Source organism: Diadema antillarum, unplaced genomic scaffold (genome assembly GCF_040938485.1).
Source record: "Diadema antillarum isolate AM-2024a unplaced genomic scaffold, OU_Dant_1.0 seq00001648_RagTag, whole genome shotgun sequence".
NCBI classification, from domain to species: Eukaryota; Metazoa; Echinodermata; class Echinoidea; order Diadematoida; family Diadematidae; genus Diadema; species Diadema antillarum.
Window position 1 is genome coordinate 26186 of NW_027272349.1, and position 16762 is coordinate 42947.

General features: G+C 36.2%; 1 protein-coding gene across 1 annotated transcript; it reads right to left on the minus strand.

The window, feature by feature from the left end:
* Positions 1-263: 263 nt before the first annotated feature.
* Positions 264-8106, minus strand: LOC139711350 (deoxyribonuclease-1-like). Its single transcript, XM_071623248.1, has 8 exons — positions 7954-8106; positions 6658-6746; positions 6045-6128; positions 2887-2984; positions 2338-2450; positions 1226-1380; positions 904-994; positions 264-311 (listed from the first exon to the last, which is right to left on the minus strand). Exons 1-8 carry the CDS (start codon positions 8104-8106, stop codon positions 264-266), a joined length of 831 nt encoding a protein of 276 aa, XP_071479349.1.
* Positions 8107-16762: the final 8656 nt, after the last annotated feature.

A 16762-nucleotide genomic window follows, 5' to 3' on the forward strand; every position in this document is an offset into this window, starting at 1 on the left:
TTTCCAATCCTTAGAAGGGTATACAGTACAAGCGGGATACAAACTGATGTCGTATAGGGTTATGGTAATGTGTTCGCACTACTATTACATAATTGTATTCTGTCATTGTGGTGCTATCCGGGCACCTCCCCGCACTGGACCGGCTTAGGATCTAGTATGACACGATTCGAAGATTTATCATCAATTTAATCCTATCAGTACATATTCAGTAAAGTGATATCAGTCTACATGTGTTATTGTTGAGACTTACCTGATACGTGTATCTAATACAGTTTGAAGTAGACAGGATAGTGATCGCTTACGTCCTCAGCCTGTGAAAAAATAAACAAAGCCACAAACAACGAATCAATAAAGTAGTAATCACAACATAGAAGCAATCATGTAGGATGTTTTACTTAAGTCAAATTTATTTGAAATACTCGCAAGATAATTGAAACATCGAGCAATGCTGGACAAATAGCAGGAAACCTACAACGGTTATAACATATCATTCAATCATTTGAAGAGTTGACATATAATTGTTGTCGATACCGATCAGTTGCTTATGATGATGCTCTCCTGTATTTCTGTTATAGTGAGAGCTGCTTTATTTACATTTTGAAGGGCAGGTACATGGGATTCCATGTTTGCATATGCATAAAATAACGCTTGCTCGTTTTAATTTTGCATTATCATGGAGTAATGTCAGATTTTGAATTAAACATTTCTCTATTTCAACTGTTAAGATTCAAATTATGTAAAACTCAATTAGTTCGTTCAATTGACTTTGTGTTACATTTATGTAAGAAAATGAAATTCAGAAATAAAACCAATCAATTAATCATAACAACAACAACAACAACAACAAAATACAGATCAGTTCCTACTATCAAAAAGCTACCAACGGGTAACAGATATTCATACCAGTTCGTATGAGAGCCCGTAAGCAGAGTGGAAGTTGAAAACACCGGCACTCCGAGCTCTCCTCTTCATCGACGAGCCAGCGAGAACAATCCTGTGAAATCAAGGAAATAACGTCAACAGACAAATAAATTGAACAAACACATAAACTCAGATGAAAAGCAAAACAGAACAGAAATATACAAGAGAAAATGCATAGTGAAATTTGAGAATGTTATGTCTGTACAATGTTAAATGTAGACATCCGGTGAAATCGGAAAATTCCAAGAGTTCGGCACCCATCTCTATTCAAATGTCAGATTGCCGTCATTGCAGAACCAGTCACCTGTCGTAGGCACAGTGGGTCGACTTGACCGTGGTGTCGGCCGAGTTGGGGATGAGCCAATCAAAGCTAGTGTCAGTCCAGATGCTGATCTGCGACCACTCACTTGAAGTCACGTAATTACAGTCGGCGTTGAAGTCACCCATCAAGATAGAATTCTGAGATGGAGTACAAGGACAGAGGGACTTAAAAAAATCTTCGCTATCAATATACGATCCTGACCAACCGATTTTCTTAATCTCGGCTTAACTCTTTCTAGACCACAACTTGGATTAAATTCATTTCTATAATACAGATATATATAGCAAAAAGTCATGGTGTGTAAGAAAAATCGATGAAAGACGGATGTCCATCACCATAATGGTGGGATTTTTTTCGGTTTTTTATTCGCCTCCCATATTTTATGAGACTTATAAGTGAAGATAGTATTCTTTATCCCGTAAGTTTCTTTAATCCGAAAACGAAATGAGGTTCGTAATTCCACAATACGCAAATTCCCTACACCTAGAAGACTGTTAATCCGAACTGAAAAAGGGTTCGTTCAATAATCCGAACATTTGTGTAGTTATTTGGAAGGTTCGTAAGTCCGATAATAAAAGGTTTGATATTCCGAAGGTTCATTAATTCGAAAACCTTATTTCATTCTCGGAAGAACGCACCTTATTTCATTTTCGGATTAATGAATCCTCGGAATAATGATCCTTCGGAATAACGAACCTCCGATAAGTGATTAGTAGGAAAATAGAATAAAAATGTATTAGATTACAGAGAGAGAGAAAGTACGAAGCAAAATCAAACTGCATTTAATACATTGAAACAAATAGAACGAAACACATTTCTTAGACCAAACTACAGCATAGATTTTTTTTTTGTTCCATCAACAAAGTGGACGCACATTGACAGAGGAGAAATAAAGGTGTAAGGATCAATGGATTACGATATTAGAATATAAGAATGTGTGTCGTTATGCAGACTGATTGAAATCAAATCACACAAAATGGGCTTCTGCGTAAATCACACTAAAAACAAACTCCTCGAAAAAGAACAAACAAACAAACGAAAAAAAGAAATATATATATATATATATATATATATATATATATATATATATATACCGCGTTGCCAAAGCGGGACACGGCCGAGTTATAGACGTTGGTCATCTGATCGAGTTCGTTAACCGCATCGTCGGGTTTGGAGTGCAGACCGATCACCGAGAAATCACCGACACCTGAGAGGGAAAATCAAGGTCTAAGTGCAAAGTATGAATGGTTTCAAGCTTTATGACAACTTATAGGTATATATAGTCAATATTCTAGTATGGTTAGAAGCGTCAACAGTAAGATTTTTTTTTTTCATACGCCATCAATTAACCTACTGAATTAATATCAACGGCTTTCATATGTGAATTCAGTGGTCTTGAGTCAACGAAGAAAAAAATTGAATGCAATAATTGGATTTGATGAAGCCGCTTCTTTTTGTACTTAACTTCCCTTTCTAGGCTCACAAGTTACCTCGTCACCAAAATTGGTGATGTTTCAATATACTTTTGGTAGGTAGAGATGGAGAAAGGCGGTGGCATGTTTAAATTTCACAATGCCCCGAGAAAAAAAAAAGTAGTATAAAGTGATCTGATATTTTGTCCCTTTTTGCGATTATGCGCTCACCAGTAGTAGAGCCAAAAAGCACGACGTATGGCTCTCTCTCGAACAGATCTCCAGAGTCCGAGTAGGTGAACGAATCTTTTACGCTGAACATGTCCTCTCTATTTAGGGAATTAAGGGACTATATACGGTATACATATCAATGCAATATCATGGAGTTGGACATAACGTGCACTGACGTAAAAAAAAAACAACAACAAAAGCCAAACAAAATTTGATAGACTAAAGCGCGTCCTTTGTGAAATTGAATTACAGTACGTGACGAAGCATCGTAGCGTGATTAGACTTTATACATATATATATGTACATATATATATATATATATATATATATATATACATAATTATCTTAGAACTTCGTAAAAACAAAACAAAACCAAAACCAAAACCCAAAGTTATGTTTAATTTGCTTTGTTGAACTTTGTTTAAGGGCATTTGTGCATGGTTTATCCACTGTTCACAATGCTTGGGTAGAGCGGAATCCACTTGATTTGACATCCTTTTTTTTCTGCATTGCACACATAACAGCGCAATTTAACTTTCCGATACACAATATAAACGAATAATTGATTAAGTAAAATAATGTGTATGTGCAAGATTTTGCATTTTGCGTGTTTTTTTTTTAATAAACGCGACATCTTTAATACCATAGGATGAAATATAGAGCCACGTATATAATGACATGTCATATTGAGATGATACAATATACTTCGAAGTAATATTGAAATTTGCTCAATCTTACCAGCGAAAGTTCCTTAAAATTTCATGCAAACAAGCAAACAAACATACATTCCAACAAAGATTTATTCTTGTGTCAAGAGTATATTAGAGGGAGATATAAGTGTAGACAATGTCTTCTTTATTACAATCTGTGTAACCTGCCATGCCTGCGTTTGCGTTAGGTCCATGATTGGAGCTTAAGTTTGAGGGAGCTGCATAACCAAAGTCATTCGTATCCCATTTTAAATCTCTTTGAAGTTTTTATTTTCATGCCAATACATTGCCACCATTCGTCATCTGCAAATCGTTGATGGGATGACTTTTCTGCTATCTCGTTTTGGTGCTCTTTTTTTTTAAACAACAGATCTTACCAGAACAAAACAAAACAAAAGTCTTGCTACTGTGGCCTGCACATTTTTCGTGCTTCAGATAGTGCCTATAGAATCTCCATTCAGATTCGACAATTATGGAAGTCAACATAATTATACAGCGTGTCCCAGAAAAAACGAAACCGGGTTTCCATGCAACTTTTTACTATCGAAATCATACATTTTCTTTACGAGCTATACATCAATGGAAAGATAAACTTTTCTTCTTTTATTTGATGTACAACTTAATGTTCATTGTTCATGCATGACTGAGTTAGAACAATGAAAAGTGGTGCTACCATATTTTCATTTGCACGCGCAAATGGTGACTTTAAGTGAATTTTTCAGACTTTTAACGTTACGGTTTCGAAAAACAAAGTTCTTAACCCAAATATTCATATTTTCTTCTTTCATATGAGACCTTACGAGTCAAATATGAATAACGCATGCCTGAGAAAAATCTGTATGAAAGCATGCTTCATTTCTGGCAATTCTACGGATAGTCGAAAAAAAACAAGCATTCAGCTCTCCCGACATAGCATTAGACAATGGGCTCATCTGCACCATTGAATTCACACAAAATAACCGAAGTGCTACAGTGAATGTTGTGGGGGGGGGGGGGATATTTACAGAGGATGCTGTATGAGACGAACAGCCCTTTGTTGTCATTCATTAAGAATAAGCTATGAGACATAACCAATAATTAAAGACTAATATCGTGAGTACTCTCAGGCTGCACGCAGTCCAATGGCTACGTGAAATCGTAAAACAATGATACACATTCTGATGATTTTATACCTCAAACTTATTTCACTGTTTTCATTCCTCTCTACATTTCCCTCACGCGTGGTTAGTCCTTCATCAGTGACAGGGTTTTGAAGTTTTTGAAGGGGGAGGGGAAGCAGAAAGAGAGGGTTCTTCACTTTATTTATCACTGAACTTGCTTTGTACATTTCAAAGGTACAAGTGCAGGACAAAAAGTCGTCTTCTGTTTTGTTCTGTTTTGTGTGTGTGTGTGTGGGGGGGGGGGGGAGGGCTCGGAAGGCTTTTTCAGTTACTTTTCTCCCCCTTCACATTCCGCTGATGAACACCCTTGCTCTGTGGTTGGATCATGTGCTAATTTACGACCCCATTCCGTACCGTCTCTAACATTCCCTTTTAACCCCTCTCTTCACGTTTGTGTAAATTCATTGAAGCATGAAGGCCATTGTTATTTGCCAAGTCGGGCAGGCGTCGGGAAAGCTAACTGACTCCTTACTTACTATCCATCTTTCCGAGTAAAATGGAAGCATATTTTCAAATTAGGTTTCCTCGAGTAGGCGTAGATCATTTTTTACGCATGAGATGTCATTTGAAAGGTAAAAGAATGGATATTAAGGTCATGATTTCATTTTTTACAAAGGATAGCAGAAAAAGCCTAAAAAACTCATCCAAAGTCGCCATTTGCTCGTGCAAATGAAAATTTAGTAGTATTACTTTCTATTGTTCTAACTCAGCCATGCATGAATTATGAACAATAAGTTGTGCATCAAATGAAAGAAGAGAAATAAATCTTTCCATTCATGCATATCTCATAAAACAAATATATGATTATGATCCCAAAAAATTGCAATGAAACTCGGTTTCGTTTTTTCTGGGACACGCTGTATAGACCTAGCTATATAGAATCCTCACGACGTTGAGAATACAATGTGGTAATTACGTAATCGTGTTGATCACTGATGATGGATAACAAATCTCTTGAGTACGCATGGGTGGGACAAGTTTGTTGACCGTGACAATTTTCATGAAACATGTCAGGCACAAACTCAAGTTCGAAGACAATATTTATGGAGTAAAATATGTGTTTTTGCATTGAGACAGCATTGGATCGCTCGGGTTCAGCTTTGAAATTTACTGTGATATTATGGTCAATGTTTGCAGTGCAATAATCTAGCTACTGAAATTGTGTTATGGCTGTAGTACACACTAAACATGTTGGCCAGGCCAGGCAGAGACTAATCACTAAAAAAAAAAAGAAGGTCGAGATGATAACCTATTATGTAAGCGGTGAAACACCTTGCAATTTTCTCACCTATAGAAGTAGGCATACTGTTCTTTGCTCGAGGTACGTCCGACCCGAGGACCAAGGGCCATAGCGTAACTGTGACGCGAATAACTGCAAGAAAACAATATGCACTATATCAGAGTGATGTTCATATTGAACTCCCATTTTCAAGAAACAAGAACAACGGAAAAATAATTTCTCTTAGAAATTGTGATATTGTCAGAGAAGACCCGCATCTTTATTATTGTATTTCAACGATGCTCAATAATCGAACCTTGCACATTAGATTAGAGCGATTCACACAAATATTTTTGTTCATATTTATAGATTAGATTTTAAGGTAATTCATTTCAGCAAGTGATAATAACCAAGAATTTTGCAGTCATTTAAAATGATTTGTTTTGAATAAGGAAATACACTCATCAACAAATATGAATTTTACGGGTTTTTTTTAGTATTCGTTAGTACATTTTCCTTTACCTGCGTTCTTGTCTATATGTTAAAGGTATCGTTTATTCAAGTATGCACATGTTAATGAATGTTTGTTTTTTAATGAACTCGAATTTTTGTATATATTTTTTTTTTAATCAAAGTGAAATACAAATATAAAGTTAACGACACAACAGATACATAAACTCACTCGTTGACAGCATTAAGGAGGTTGACAATGGCAGTTCCTGCGGCGTCTCGAATCTCTTGAATCAGAACCATGTCGTACCTTGTGATGATCTTAGACGGGACACAAAATGACAGTGAAGGAATCGGTATATGTTTGGTAAGCTTGATTTTATTTTTACGATGTGTGGAAATGGGATTGCTCAAAGGCAATGCATTCTTGACGGTTGTTGAGTCTCTCTACACTGCAAAAAGTGCGGTGTTAAATAGTGAACACCGAGCTGGTGTTAAATTTTCGGTGCTCATTTAAGGTGTTAAATTAACACCTACGGGTGTCATTTCCAAATTTTAAACTGTTTTTTGAAGAGTTTCTTAGTAACTGCACTTCTTGTTGATTTTTAATTTAAACAAGACGATCAAGAATTTTACATTAAAACACTAGATTTTTGAAAAAATGTGAAAATAAATTTACACCAAAGTAACACCAGCTGGTGTGGTCCCTTATTGAAGCTGGACGGGTGTTAAACCATTGATATTAACACCAGCAAATATCAAATCAACACCATGTGGTGTCATTTTTGAATTAACACCAGTACAGTGTCAAAATAACACCAGGTACAGTGTCAAATTAACACCACGAAGTGTCAGGTGAACACTCTTCAACACAATCACATGATCACAGTGCATTTTTAACACCTGTGGGTGTGGTCCTTTATTGAAGTTTGATCGGTGTTAGATTTAACACCCGTGGAGTTAAATCTAACACCGATGTTTTTACAGTGTATTTTGCACTATAGTGAACACTCCACAAACTGATATATTTATGATGTTGTTGGTAACAATATGTTATGCATGCTTGCGAATGTAACAGTATGCACTCGTAGTCATCATTTTGTGCCCACGAAAATTTTCAATATAGATTCGTCTCATTACATTAGGTATTTATAATGAATTCGGCCGATATCAATCTTAGAAGCCACGCATTTGGTGGCAAGTGCCTGCATCATACCTGTAAATTTATACTTTTCATTGGCAGCTTTTGATGAGGTAATAAGAAATCTCTCAATTATTTGAGCGCCATTTTGGTCGTACGTAACTTATCAAAATTGCTATTTTTATATAGTTATGACTTATTTCTAAGGTGGCCACACACTATAACCTATTAGATACAATACTCCTGTTTCTAATTGCTGAGTTCTTGTATTTCTCCTTCATTTTGTACTGATTTGATATATTCTGCCAATTTCATCTCATATTTCGCCATTACAAAACATGCAGTACTATACAGAAGGTTCCCCCAGTGTAGATTTCATCAACTAACCTGTGTCAGGACATCAACCACTTCAGGTTTGCCCATCTTGGTTTGACCCAGAACCTGGATGTTAAAGGCTGCGATGTCTGCCGAACCGTGGGCTGACCACGCCATTGACGTGGCCAGAAAGAGGACGAGATAGGCGGGGAGGATGGTTGTCATGACGACGCGACGATTCTATAGCCCGGTATTGCGTGATATTACAAAGCATATTAAAGGGACTGTACAGTACTGGTTGAGGTGGGAATTCATGTTTTGAACATTCCTAAGTGAAATAATGAAAAGCCTCTTATCAAATATGAAAGAGCATGTAATTTGAAGAAGGATTCAACGTTTATTTGATGAAAATTGGTTTTCAAATGGCTGAGATATCCCAAAAAGTGCTAATAATAAAAGGCGGCATGCCACAACTTTATTAGGATCTCTTTGCTTCACCTTGTTTTTGGATATCTCGGCCACTTCAAAACCGGTTTTCATCGAATGAACTTTTGATACCCCTTAGAACTGCATGCTCTTTGACATCTCATAGAGTGGTTTCTGAATATCTCGCAAAACGTTAAAAGCTAAATCCTCACCTCGACCAGAACTGTACACACCCTTTAAACGTACTTTTTTTTTCATGCCTGATATGAACTCTTTTGTATAAGTATGCGGGAGAAGACAACAAGGACAAATATTCATCTCACTAATTTTGACCGCGTTGTTATGCTTTTGGCTCATTGGTGTATTTTCCCTTCTGGCTAAAATAAATATTTTGTAAGTATTTGGTTGATTACAATGAAGGAAAATTAGATTCCCTCATAAACCGCGTTTCCTACAAGACTTTTAAAGAGTCTTAAAATAAACAGTAAGTTGTATAACAGTTGGTAAGTGTGCCATATACAGTGAAGCTGGGGTATTCTCAAATCCCTGCTCTTTCGGAAGAAACTTAAGAAATATCACATCTCTCTATTCTAAACATGGTTGAGTAGCTCGTCTCAAACATAAAGACGCGTTGTGAGTCCGAGAAACCGCTTGTCTCCAGTTTGGAGCTGTACGCCTTTTTCTTGATTTTCACATTCTATTATCATAGTGTTAATGAGACAGAATAACATGTTTTGATTATATTATGTATATAACATTATTTCGGTTGCAGGCTTATCAAATGTATGTTGATCACTCTATTTGTAAGAGCTTCTTAAAGTGGCAACATATTTTGGATGATTGAAGTATATTTTCCTCTCAAATTGGCAAAGTTATGGATTTTTCCCTATTTCGCACAGATTTAATGAATGCGATCAGTTTCACCTAGACGTTCTTTTATATAGGATAGGGAATACAATTCGGATTTACAATGTTAATGATCACAGATGATAATATCTGCAGCAAAGGTACAGAGTATGGTGGGTTAAGTGACCATCCTATCAACGCTCCGTCTGATGAAGCCTATAAACCGTGATCCCAAATCCTATAGTCAACCATCATGGGTAACGACACGGCTAATACATAGAGGAACAGATTGTCGACGACTAACTTACCGACTTGCCAGTAGGTTCTGTTCGTCTTTGATGAGACGGACTCGACTAAAATATGCCCCCTTTTATATAGTATCAAGCCTTATCAAACTTAATCTCATTTTCCTGTCGCTAATGCATTATACACACACTGACATATCATTATGTCAAGCGCGCTGAAAAAAAAAATGGTAATGCTCGTCACATCGACAGCTGCCTTCTCTTTCCCTCTCTTTGCCCCACCCCAACCCCATCCCCAACCCCTCTCTCTTATGTAGGCCATTTCGAGATCAGCATGAAAATCAAGTAATAAGATGCGGTTACAATCAGACAATCATTACAGTCATAATACTAAGATGATTATGAAGGAAATTTCTTATCGCGTGATATGACACGCAGTTCGATTTCTAACAGAATTAACGCTCTATAAGATATTGCGATACATTACAAATTGTATACACAAATAAAGTCAGCTATGATTACTTAAGATAGTGATTACAACTTAAAAAGGAACAGTAAAATTATACTTGTCGCAGTGAAGAAAGTTTATAAGATAAGAATAATGGACATATTGAAGGCATCTGATTTACAAGCCACAACTACAAAACGAAAAAAAGAAGAAGAATGTAATAATCACTACAGCTGTACAATCGAACTGATCTTTAAATGTTCGTGACCACCTTCAGGACAGTATGCATTATGGTACATGCATTTTTTATTTTTAGTTCCCCCTCCCAACGCGGTAAGCTATTTATGAGGTGATACTCAGTAGCACAAAAAAAAAAGAAACAAAAAGCAAAACGCAAATATTTGTCAAACAAAATGCTGTTATCATTAGAAATCGCTCTCACGTGACAAACATGTGGATTTGATAATCAAGCAAGCTTTTTAAGATGACCGTATTGTATAAGACAGTCGATTATCATCCCCGATGCACGAGTCCCTCATAATGGAAATGTCTAGCACATTGTTCTTTGCGCTTATTATTGGCAATCGATCTGTATGGAAATTAAGATGTTACCCGTGTAGTTATATTACAGATGTACATAATATATAATTTTTATTTTGAGGCGCACACAGTCAGTTATTGATTATTGTATCACTGTATCACATGTATTTTTGTCTTCTTCTCTTGTGACTGTAATTGTGTTTTTGCATTGTCCTAATGTTATTGTGTTTTCTAGCCTTTGATAATGATAATGATAAAGATATAAGGTCTCATTTACCCAGGGTAGCCTCTTCAGTGTTTTTTCTGCTCAACCAGAGGGCCCTGCTATTATCATTACCCTAGCATTGCCAGGTACCCATTTATACACCTGGATCGAGAGGGACATAGTGGAAAAAAAAACCAGCTTGTCCAAGGACGTCGGGAGTCTTATCTACTAGTACTTATATATATATATATATATATATATATATATATATATATATATATACATATATTCATATATCTAGCACCAGAGCGCTCAGAAACACCAGTATAAAGCACTATATAAATGCAATCATTATCATTATTATTGTTATTATTATATGAATGTATATATATATATATATATATATATATATATATATATAATCTAAGTTGTAAGAACACATTTTTGTCCTGTGCTACTAATATCATGCTTACGTGTGCCATGTAGGTCTACTGTGTATGTATGTGGTAGGCCTAATTATACCTAATATATGATTATTTAATTTCATTTGCAGATCACACGAAGGGCCGAGGACCAAAAGTTAAAAGAAGGGGCTTTGAACAATACAATTAGGCCCAATAATATCATTCTTCTCTTGTCACTACTAACACACACACACACACACACACACACACACACACACACACACACACACACAAATATATACATATATATATATATATATATATATATATATATATATACATACATATATATATACCGGGTGTCACCCCAAAAAAAGCAGAACGGTGGATTTTCAGTACCTTGCGTTCTAAACGTGATATTATTTTTTGACATCATTAAAAAGAGCGTCTATCGCAGAAGACAATGATACCAAAATCATTACATTTGATTAGGAACTTTTTATTCTACACCCAATTCTGTAAATGCAGTCATTTGCAAATTTCGCTGGATTTTGCGAGGTGTGAGCAAAGAATTTGGGTGCGACACGCGTTATTATGGTGTATTGTGTAAGCCCGTTGATGCATGTCAACAAAGGATTTTTGTTTTTTAATAATTCTTTATTCGAATTTCGTTTAATTTCATATCACAGAAACAGAAACGTTCACAGAAACCAAAACAAGGCATTGTACAAAAACAAACTGCATTATACGCAAACATTGTACAAAATAATGTCAATCTTAAGCTATAAAAAGAAAAAAAATGCAGTAACACAAACATTGTGCAAAGTAATGTCAAACTTACATTGTAACTCTTTTAACCAAGGAAAAGAAATCCGCTTTTTACATGTTCTCGCAAAAGCCCGCAAAATGAGGACATAATAGATAATTTGCTCAAAATAAAACGGGGCATATTCCATTGCTAAGAAAAAAGAAAAGAAATCGACGCCATTTGCGAGAAACACAAACGAAACATGGACACACACACACCCACACAAACGCCAATACATGCACACCCACCCCTATGCCTTCAGGCCTCAGGTTTCATTCACACTTGAATAACTCTGACGTGCAAATTGCCATTTTTTCTCATACAATAAAATACATCATAATCATAATGTGGAAATGTGGACATGGTAGAAGCAATAGAGAGGAAAAAATCCGACAACGATGTGACAATAACTCGCAGATACCAGAGCTACCAAGTCTCACGCATTCTGAGTGAGACTCAAGCATTTAGGGGTCGTCTCACGATCTCACGCACGACACCCATTTTTGTCACGCATCGTGCAAAGTCTGCAGTTTGGGCCCATAATAAGGAGCATAGCTCAAAGGATTAAAGTGATAGTTACAACTGAAGGTATATTTTCCTTTTGTCTGTCAAAATAAGTAAAAAAATAGTCACTTAAGTATGCACCTGATCGCACCATTAAGAGCTAAAAATTGAAAAAGGTCCCTACCGTGGCAGGCCACGATGGTGTGGGGTAGGGAGGGGGGACACCTCCCACACCCTCGCTTGCGCGAACATTCGCTCGCCGAGATGCCGAGTCATGAAAATCTCACTCATAAAAAATTTTTGAACTTGGCATCCCTGAGATACGGCAAAATCAAGACAGAAGAAGAAAATCACATATCATCCTCGATATATATCATAATATTCCCCCTTTAACAAATGCATTCCAACTGTTCCTCTTTTAATCGCTATCTTATTTTCTTCTTCTTTACACATCCTAAAATACTTCATAAAATCATTAAACTTTGGTACTTTCCCTTCTGATCTCGCTAAATATGAAATATATTTAATCATCAATATAATTGTATTCCATCCTTTGACTTTTAACAAATTTCCGGATATACCTGTAGAAACAACTTCCCAATTCATATTTCCCAGTTCTTCTAAATTCAATTTCTGAATAAAAATTTGCCACAATTCTTGCACTTTAATACACTCCCAAAATAAATGTGAATATGTCTCAGTGCTTTTTTTTTTTTTTGCAGAAAGAACAAAAAGCATCGGAAACAAACCCAAATCTCAACAGATTAACTTTTTTATAAAGTGCACCATGAAGTTTAAACTGAAATTCCCTAAGCTTTGGGATAAGAGTTGTGACTCTGGGTCGGAGAACGGAGATACAGCTTTCACATTGGGCGCGCGCGCACACACACACAGACACAGACACACACACAGACACACACACAGACACACACACACACACACACACTGTTTTTTTCCTGGCCCGCGCCCCAAAACACGTTGTTATGATATTGAACAGTAATTCAGAATTAAATCATGTCAATCCAAGAACTCCTAACACGACTGATTGTTTTTACATATTCCTTGGACTTGTATTGCACAGTGCTGTGCTGCTGTATGTTTTGGACCCTCAGGTCATTTGTAGGCCCTATAGTGTGGGACATCATGTTATGATGTTGCTGTACTGTTCAGCTCATTCCTACAATGAAACACTGAAAGATATTGTCAGCCATTTTGTGTATATGTGTGTGTGTGTGTGTGTGTGTGTGTGTGTGTGTGTGTGTGTGTGTGGTGTGTGTGTGTGTGTGTGTGACTTTTTTGTGATTATAGAGGTACCAAAACCATTATGTAACCTTATTTCACATGTATCACTCATGCAAATTCATAAAGCAACAAATCATTTTTTTTTTGTCCTTCTCAGCACCCAGGTGAGCAATAAGCCTATCATCGATCATGTTATAGACCCTTCATTGTCACAACGTACTACAGCTTAGACCCTTAAATGAAATGGTTAATGTACTGATCATTTCATAGGATTGGTTTATTATATTTTTAAGTTTGCATGGAAAATTTGACAACGTGGCTTGCAATACCCTTAAGGCATTGCCTCAACATTATCAGAAAATCATTATGTAAATTAACATGATGAAAAGTTCGCACAACATAATTATTGCTGAATGGCATGATTTCAGTGGTATAGACTTAGATTCCAAGTACAAAGAAAGCGACAAGATTTACGTCAGAAGAGGCTGTATACCATGTATTTTTTTTAGTTTAAATCAATGTATCTAAACTATGCGCAGAGGGTTGTCTGCAGGAACACTTCACATCAGCTGCACTCAACTATACACACCAGACTATGCATGAACATGATGTAGTGTTGAATGCTCACTGCGATGATATAAATAACACACTTTTGATGTGCCAAAAGAGTCTCAATGGCGTTCATATTGTATTTTTTTTTCTTCCAGACTGTCTCAACGTGCATTGTATCGGGTGCATGCAGTCTACCGTGAAGCTGCAATGTCAATGGTATGTTATACGCCATAGCATTTATTCGGGATAAAAGGGGTTTCAACAAAAGAACAAATGGGTGCAGCCCACAATAGTCGTTGAGTAGAGTAGCTCGTTGACTAACACACAGTGTTTCTAGAGAAGAATCCATTCTGTCTCCAAAAAAGTACACTGTGGGATATATTCGACCATTGCTCTTTTATAGTGATCATTTCACAGGCCTATTGGATATCACGACCAAAACGTATATTCACCTTGTTTGAAAATTTAACTGTACCAATCTTCGATTCTCTAAAATGGATAACAGATGCAACCTCGTTCTGTTAATAGCATTGGCCTCTTCCGTGTTTTGTGGTGTCGATACAGAAGGTAAGTTTATACACTTTTGAACGTGCGCTCACTAAAGTTCACCGCTGTCGCGTCCCAAACTTCAACTTATATCACTTAAAGTTGGGCAAACAACAACAAAGCCAACCAAGGTATTTTTGTTTTAATAACAAAAAACGATTATGTCATGTTAGGTTGGGAAAATAGAAATTTCTGGATTTGTTTTGATACGTTGATTGGATGTCGAAATAAGAAAAATCCTTAAGTCCATGTCCTTTTTCGTAGCAGGGGTCATGCAACAAAACTGATAAGGCAAGCGCAAATAAATGTAAAAGTCAAGGAGTAGCGTGCAGGCAGTTGTGTCGTTATCAAATTTTGTGTTTCACTTCAGGACCAAAACTAGGTGGCGTTGCAAGGAAGTGAATGACCCTACCCACCCCCACCGCCCCCTCCCCCGTAAACAAGGTTCGCTGAAACTAAATTCATTCGTTTTCTTCATGTGACCAAAATATGTCCTTTATTTTTTTCTTTATTGATATTTTAACTCAAATATAGATATTTTCTATTTATAATTTTGCGCCTCCTTGAAAATGCAATGAATCTTTCGCATCTCACATTATTTGTCGATGAATTTGATTCAACAAAGTTAGCAAGTGATGTGACAGGTTTTTGTTATTAAATATCATGAATTTTTCAAATAAACTTCATCGTATCAATCAGCTTATCATAAAGTTTAAGAAATAAGTGATATGACCTGTGCAGCCAACGGCTGGATTATAATTTATTAATTTATCATGACTTGAGTCGTTACAGTTGAGACATACACTCAAGAAGGATCATATTATTAGGTGATCCGAGTATCCTCTCGGATCACCTTCTGTTTTTGTACGGATTCTTTCTCCTTATCATTTCTCCTCAAAAGTTGTGTAGAGGTTAGCTCAGAAAGTCCTCTGCCTATCAATTTCAAACTTATACCATATATGTATCATGCCCCAAAGACGACAGATCTAGTCTTTATTGAAATTTGGATCCAAATATGTCATCTACTTCCCGCGTTGACCAAATCAATTATAGCAGACACGCGAAAGAAATGACCTGCCCCCATGTGCTGCCCGTCACCCGCTAGCCGTGATGGCATTTCGCTGGTCGGGACCGAGAGGGTCACTCGACAACATGCTGTACGCTTCTGTATCTGTAGTCCTACACTACGTGCCTTTGGATTTTAGTGCGCTTTAGATCATAGGTGTTCCGTTTTTTCTGGGCCACCCTGTATAATAAAGACTGAACTAAAAAAATAACCATATTATCGTTTGTTGAACGTTATAATTTTCTTTGGTATGCACAAGAAGGTCAGTAAGGTTATACGCGATCCGACTCAAGGAAAGATGGTGAAAGGAAAAAAATTCCAATTATTTTTTATATGTTTTCATATTGGGTGTGTTTATCAAGTCACTTTTGGATTTAATTAAAAAAAAACTTTTCAGGATATCCAGGCAGCTGATAAAAGTAATGCTGTTAAGATTATGGATTTAGGAACACCTTTTTCGAAACGCTGAAGAAACTGCTATTTTATTTCTCTTGTAAATAAATGACTTACCAAAAGTTTGTAACATTTTACTGTATATTTTGTTTGCCGACGACACAAGCATATTTTATGTCACAAGATGATATTGATTCTCAAAAGATGTTTTTAATGATAAAAAATCAATTTGTCACCAATATGGCCGCAAATGAATAAATAATTAATTGGCATATCTAAAACTAATTTTATGATATAAATCAAGAAAAAAGAATGTTGCATTGACACTTAATCTATTAAAATAGGTGGTTCCCTAATCATGCAGGTTTCTTGAAATTTCTTGGAGTTTATGTAGACAATAAACTGAATTGGTCAAATCATTTTGATTTTGTTTGTAATAAATTACCCCAAAATATTGGTGTAATGTATAAGCTTAGCTTTCTGACAAAGTCTGTTTTGAAATCAATTTATAATGCTATAATGTTACCTTATTTGTATTCTGGAATAACTGTTTAGGGTAATGCTCATGAATGTCATATCAAAAGACTGTTAGTACTTAAATATCGTACAAAACGAATTATTTTCCATGCCTCTTTTCTTTTTTTTCCTTCATCCCT